The sequence below is a fragment of the Cydia pomonella genome, chromosome 18, assembly GCF_033807575.1.
Source record: "Cydia pomonella isolate Wapato2018A chromosome 18, ilCydPomo1, whole genome shotgun sequence".
In the NCBI taxonomy this organism is placed as follows: Eukaryota; Metazoa; Arthropoda; class Insecta; order Lepidoptera; family Tortricidae; genus Cydia; species Cydia pomonella.
The window spans coordinates 17,730,698-17,737,991 of record NC_084720.1 but is presented as its reverse complement, the minus strand read 5'-3'; the positions used below and the strand labels follow the sequence as shown (position 1 = coordinate 17,737,991).

General features: G+C 37.3%; 1 protein-coding gene across 1 annotated transcript; it reads right to left on the bottom strand.

The window, feature by feature from the left end:
• Positions 1 to 4,877: 4,877 nt before the first annotated feature.
• On the bottom strand, positions 4,878 to 6,851 carry LOC133527732 (uncharacterized). The gene is made up of 2 exons (XM_061864881.1): positions 5,194 to 6,851; positions 4,878 to 4,951 (listed from the first exon to the last, which is right to left on the bottom strand). Exons 1-2 carry the CDS (start codon positions 6,679 to 6,681, stop codon positions 4,913 to 4,915), a joined length of 1,527 nt encoding a protein of 508 aa, XP_061720865.1. The 5' UTR covers positions 6,682 to 6,851; the 3' UTR covers positions 4,878 to 4,912.
• Positions 6,852 to 7,294: the final 443 nt, after the last annotated feature.

Sequence of the window (7,294 nt, the reverse complement as noted above, 5' to 3'; positions counted from 1 at the left end):
ATATAGTCAGGTGACAACCACAAGTTTATAGCCAGTACTTAAATGAGGTTGATTTTTGATAAATTATTTCTTAGTAAATAGAGAGTTTTGGTGGTGACAACCAATTTTTTTTTTCTTTATTCATTTCAAATCTTATTATAGGTTATTTACAATATTAATATATAACACAAAATATAAATAAACATATTATTAAAAACCTAACCTAGGGTGCAGCCGGCAGCGGGACAGAGCCCAAGGCCGCAGAGATAGGAACCGACGCACCGTGTGCAATATTACCGCATTCTGCATCTACATATTAGTATGATTATATAACAACTCTAATAAACGCTGAAAACTTCTAAGCTAAATATTACTGTTATTATTATGTATTCATAACTATTTCATGACCTAACACGCCTCATTATAATTTCATTCTTATACGCCCCCAAGTCATTAAAAGGTAAAATTATACTTTGCTTTCATAAACTTTACTCACCTGTACCTAAAACTTTTATTTCCCTCCAACCATAAAGAAACTATAAAGCAATTACAAAACATTAAAACCTGCCATAACTCACTTTTCCTTCGAATCCGTAGATTACAGAGTAAGCGCTATATATAAATTAAAGTACGAACGGACAGGCTTTTTATTGTTCCCATTACCGTCCGGCATAATTTATGGTCGCACTAGTTAGTTTTCGCTATCGTTTGTTTTTGCTTAACGTGTTTATTTCTGTTCTTGGTGGAAAAATAACGCTTTTTTCTTAGAGTTCCTTTTAGTAAGTGTTTGCAAGCTAAGATTACCACGGATAAAGGTAAATATTTTTAAACAAGTTTTCAAACCTGTAAATGTGAACTGTCTCAGAATCATAGATACAAGAAAAGACCAAACAGATTTATTCTGCTCTTAAATAATTAGAGTATTTTTATACGGCCCGCTTCGACCTTTAAGATACGTCAAATATGTATTAGATCCAGATACGATAAAAGTCTGATTTTTTAGGCTTCCAATTGACGTTTTTGTTTAGAGAAACGTCACTTTTGACTCTGACTTATCCGATCCGAGACCTAATATTTGACGTATCTTGACGTATCTTCGTCGTAAGCCCTCCATCTCCAGTAACGGAGGTCAGTGATATCTAAAAATTAAATAATTATTTCAAAAAGGCGGAAGTTAACATATTTATTTTTAGATTATTTTATTTTTAATGTACTTTTCGGCGCCACCGTACATAATTTAAATCCTAGACTACATGTCCCCGACGGGCAGCCCTGTGTTTAATAATATAACAGTCGCAGCCCTAATGGAGGCGAGATTTAATTCCAAACACATTAAGTGTAAGGCCAGATAGTGAACGCTTAAAGCGGGGCGTTCGGCGGTGCGTGTAGCGTGGCGTTGAGCTCACAAGTGATGTGAGCAGGGTGCACTAAGGCCGCTCCTATACGTTTGCACTTGTTTAACATGCACGCCACACGCCCCGCCCCGCTTCACGCCCAACTTGAGCGTTCACTCAGTAGGAGTAGTAGGAGTAAAATACTTTATTGTACAAAAATGAAAACAAAACAGTAAAAAAACACTCATCATTCAAAGATTCATCATCACCACTCAAGGCTTCCAGTTAACCTTTGAGGAATTGAGGGAGAATTGGAGACTGTAGAGATCCGTACTGTAGAAAGTGGCGCAAGAAAATTATAGAAAAGGTATTTAGTTTACTTATAAGCTACAAGATACATACAATGGTATATGACCTACAACAAATATAAACATATTATATATTATATAATATGTATTACTTATATATATTCATACGAAAACTAAAATAGCACACAGCCTTAATATGTATATATATCAGTTACTTACACTATTACTTTATGTACTGTACTTTACTGTACTGGCTACTATATGGACACCTGAAACTGTGTCGTCACGAGCCTTTTAAAAACCTAGACTTTGTATTTATTTACATAAATATTTTTATTACATTTTTTTATATTTTTGGGGACAATCTTATATAGTCTATGACTCAGAAACAAATATCTGTGTTCATCACACAAATAAATGCCCTTACCGAGATTTGACCCCGGGACCATCGGCATCGGGAGCAGGTTCACTACCCACTAGGCCAGATCAGTCATCAAAAAATCTAACTATAATATACACGGTGGCCAAAAAAGATGTGCATTCCCGTTGCCAGGGAGGTTTTGGGCTTATACTGAGCAACTTTTACTATGGGACCAACCCCGAAATAGCAAAACAAAATTTCTGACTGTTTCATAAATTTTAGCTGGTCCATTTTCTATGGGAGAAAAATTTTCGCGATTTTGGGGTTGGTCCCATAGTAAAAGTTGCTCAGTATAATCCCAAAACCTCCCTGGCAACAGGAATGCACATATTTTTTGGCCACCTTGTATATCGGCGTCTTAAGCCTACCTGTTATTATATAAATAATAAGTCAATTTATATGCGATCAGTTTTATTCGGCTAATGGCTGACAACAGACGACGGGAACCATAGATTAAAAACAAGACGAACGGACTCGTTCGAAAACACTTATAACTAAATAATCACGTTCGGAAACATCTCCCTTTCTCAAAACAAGATACAATATAGTCTCTTAGATGATGTGGTTGTGTCCTAGCCCGCCCACTGCGGCGCAAGGCCTCTTCAGGTTCCATCGGTGGTGGCTGTTCTCTGATAGGTGGCTGAACCACAAAAGGGTTATCATTCTGATTCTGTTCAACTAATTCAAATCCAGAAAACTCTGGTACTCTCTGCCAGTCAAGTGGTTGGTGATCTGGGACCTGTGTCTGACTAAGGTAACCACCGTCTACAATGTCCCCACTGTAGGGCTTTATGTGAATTCTACTTCTTCTGTATGCTTTGTCTTTTACCTGTACTATGTACGATCTTTTATTCAGCTTCTTAGTGATAGTACCAAAACTCCACCTCTTATCCATCTCGGGCTGAAGTTGAGTAACAACATTCTGTCCTACCTGCAATTCTGGCAGCTCAGCACATCTTTTATCCCATTTCCGTTTTATCTTCTCTTTTCTTTTTTTTATTTTAACTGGAATATCAGAAATAATTTTTGGCTTTAAGTGTCTTAAAAGGCAAGGAAGTCCAGAACGTGTTCTTCTTGAAAATAATTTCTGAGAAGGACTGGTAAAGTCCATTTCTATAGGAACATTACGCTGATGAAGTAAACTGTACCATAAATCTTGTTTGGTTTCCAGGCTGTTAATTACTAACTTTTTTGCAATTTTCACGGTAGCTTCGGCTTTTCCATTAGACTCTGAGTGATGTGGTGATGATGTTACATGCTCGAAATTCCACTTATCTGCAAACTTCTTAAAGGCCTCGTTGGCAAAATTGGTTGCATTGTCTGTGCATACTCTCTGAGGAACACCATGTCGAGCAAAGTTTTTCTTACAGATGGATATGATTTCGTTAGCTGTTAAATTAGAAATTTTGTCTAATTCGAAAAAATCTGAGTAATGATCTATAGTGACCAAAAACTTTAGATCTCCCACTGAAAACACATCCATGGATACATATTGGAAAGGGTAAGCCGGTACGTCATGACACATTAGAGGAAGTTTCTGTTGTGACGGAGCATGAGCCATACAAAATGTACATTTCTCAACATATTTTTTTAGTTCATCAGACATTCCAGGCCAGAAAATGTTTCCCTTAGCTAAACGAAGTGTACTAGAGACTCCATTGTGACTGACATGAACTCTTTGCATCATCTCTGCTCTTAATGCTTCTGGAATCAATACCTGGTTATTTCTAAAAATGAGCCCATCAGATGTTGACAGTTCATGTTTAAATTTGTAAAAGATCTTGACCTCTGCCGGCATGTCTGATATGTATCTGGGGAATCCATTAATAATATATTCACTTAACTGTAGACAAAGTTTGTCTTTTATTGACTCTTCTTTAATCTTTTCTAAGAGTTTATCTGTGATCTTTAAATATTTTGGACTTGAAATTTTGCTTATCAGTTTAAAAACTTTTTTTTCTTTAATTTTACTTTCCAGATCATAAGTGTCACCTACTTCCTGTACCGGAGCTCTGGATAGGGCATCTGCTACAACATTTTCTTTTCCTTGAATAAACTGTAACTGTACATTATATTTTTGTAGCGTAAGTAGCATCATTTGCAGTCTCTTTGGGGCTTCAATCAGTGGTTTATTTACAATATTAATTAATGGTCTGTGATCTGTCTTGACAATAATTTTACTATTACCAGCTACATATTGATTAAATCGTATGCAAGCAAACACCACTGCCAACATTTCTTTCTCTATTTGAGCATATTTTTTTTCAGTTTTTGTCAAACATCTAGATGCAAAAGCTATTACCTGCTTGTTTTGATACATTGCAGCACCCAAGCCATATTCACTAGCGTCACATTCTAGAATAACTTCTTGATTTACATCAAAATATTGCAGTGTAGGCAAAGCAGTAACTTTCTTTTTTATCATATTAAATTCTTTATCCTCTGCTTCAGACCAAACAAAATCCACATCTTTTCTAGTAAGCCTCCTAAGATGTGTAGCTTGAACACTAAGATTGTTTATGAATCTGCTAAGGTATCCAACCATTCCCAGAAAACGTAAAACATCCTTACTAGATGTAGGAGTGGGCATGTTGTTAATAGCCTCCACCTTAGTTTTATCCACCTTTAAACCTTCGTTGGTTAATATATGTCCATAAAATTTCACTGATGTTTTTAGCAGATTTACTTTATCTTTATTCAACTTACAATTTATTTCTCTTAACCTTATTAGTAATTTTTCCAATTTACTGTTATGATCCAACACTCCTTCTTCGATGGTCTCTCCAACACCGTAAATTAAAATGTCATCTGCTATAATCTCGATGCCCTTTATGTCTTTTAGTAGGCTGGAGAGTTGTTGCTGGAAGATCTCAGGCGATGAACAGAGCCCGAACGGGAGTCGGAGCCACCTGTAACGACCAAACGGAGTCCAAAATGTAGTCAGTTTACTACTTTCTTCAGTAAGACGGCACTGCCAGAATCCTTTCTTAGCATCCAGTGTGCTAAAAACCTTTGCTTTACTGAGTTCAGGCAACATCTCATCTAGAGTAGTGAATTGGAAATTTGGCCTCTTTAATGCTTTGTTTAAAGGAATAGGGTCTAAGCATAATCTGAATTTTGAATCACGACTAACAATTAATATGTTATTTACCCAATCTGTGTGCTGTGTCTCCTTCGCTATGATACCATCGGCTTCCAGTTGTTCCAGTTCTGTTCTTAATTTTTCTTTTAGAGCAACTGGGACTCGACGTGCAGGCTGAATGCGGGCAGGAATAGATTCATCCAGCTCCAATGACACTTCACCCGGGAGGCTGCCATAACCCTCAAAGACATCTTCATACTGTTTCATTATTTGCTTAGCTTTAGAACGATCCAGGTCTGTTGATAGTTCATCACAGTATTGAATAAAGCCTAGAGCTAAACAAGCTTTCTCTGATAGAAGCGGTTCATGGTTTACATTGACGATGTGAAAGTTTAATTTATAATCCTTATTCTTTCTGGTTACTATGAAGGATGCATTTCCATAGTTAATGATGGGAGAGCCATTAAAAGCTTTCAACTTTTTTACTGGTGGAGTTAAAGACAATAAGTCCTTTTGTCCCGTTAACTTTTTATAATATTCTGCTCCCATCACACAAACTGCTGCTCCTGTGTCCAGAGTACAGTATATTTTCTGTTTTTTCTCACCGATATGGAACAAAAGTGGTGCCTCTGCATGACCTGACTCTTCATTGTGCCTCACCTCTGCTATGATGACACTATCATCCGAGTCTTCATGTAATTCTTTTACTGTTTCACGCTTCTTACAAACATTTTTAAAATGGTTTCGACCCCCACATTCATCACAACGCTGTCCCCAGGCTGGGCATACTTTCTTTTGGTACACATGAACACCTCCACAAAATTTACACTTCTTAGGTGTGTCATTTTTAAGCTTTTTATTCTTGGAAATCTTGTTAACTGCTTCTGATTTCTGTAAATCTGCAACTTGAGCAGCTGCACCTTCCGAAGCACGACAAATGTTTATGGCTGTTTCTAAAGTTAAGTCTTGCTTTTTCAATAACTCTTTGATAACTTCACCATCCTTTATTCCTACCACAATTCTGTCTCTTAAAATCTCTTCTTCAAACTCTTTATAATTGCACCTTTTAGCCAGTTTCTTTAGAGCCAGTAAATACTCGTCAAAGCTTTCTTCATTCTGGTTTTTGATATTGAACAAGTACCTCGAGAATATTACATTTGTTTTTTGAAATATGGCCTCTTCCATTTTTGCAAATATTTTATTATGACTCTTCTTTTCTATCTCGGACAATCCAAAATCCATATATTTTTTCATAGCTTTGCTACCGATTGCGCTCAGGAGAAGGCCTGATTTTGTTTCTTCTTTTTCGGTACTCCAATTATTCATTCCGGTAGCAAGGCAATAATCTTCCCAGCGGCTCTTAAAAAAGGTAAGATTTTCATAAGGATCGCCATCATCCACTTCTAAAGGCTGCGGCCAGGGCACGGAGACGCGGCTTTTGACCTCTGCAGATGTGACATTTTTCACTTGGTCTTGCAGCATGAGCATTTGTTGCTGCATCACGGCTACCAATTGGGACTGTTGCTCCAGAAGTTTCTTATATTCTTCTACTTCCATTTTTCTTTACCACTTCTCTGACACCATGTTATTATATAAATAATAAGTGAATTTATATGCGATCAGTTTTATTCGGCTAATGGCTGACAACAGACGACGGGAACCATAGATTAAAAACAAGACGAACGGACTCGTTCGAAAACACTTATAACTAAATAATCACGTTCGGAAACACTACCCACAACACAAATGTTATTGAGCTTAGAGTGAGACTAGGTCGATATGTGTTAATTTAACCAAGTCATTATCTTTCTCGCGTTATCCCGGCATTTTTGCCACGGCTCATGGGAGCCTGGGGTCCACTTGGCAACTAGTCCCAAGAATTGGCGTAATAGGCACGAAAGCGACTGCCATCTGACCTTCCTACCCAGGGGGTAAACTAGGCCTTATTGGGATTAGTCCGGTTTCCTCACGATGTTTTCCTTTACCGAAAAGCGAATGGTAAATATCAAATGATATTTCGTACATAGGTAATTTCCGAAAAACTCATTGGTACGAGCCGGGGTTTGAACCCGCGATCTCCAGATTGCAAGGCTGTATCTCATGAACCATGATAGCTACACCTAGACAGTTGAAATTTTCACAGATGATGTATTTCTGTTGCCGCTATATT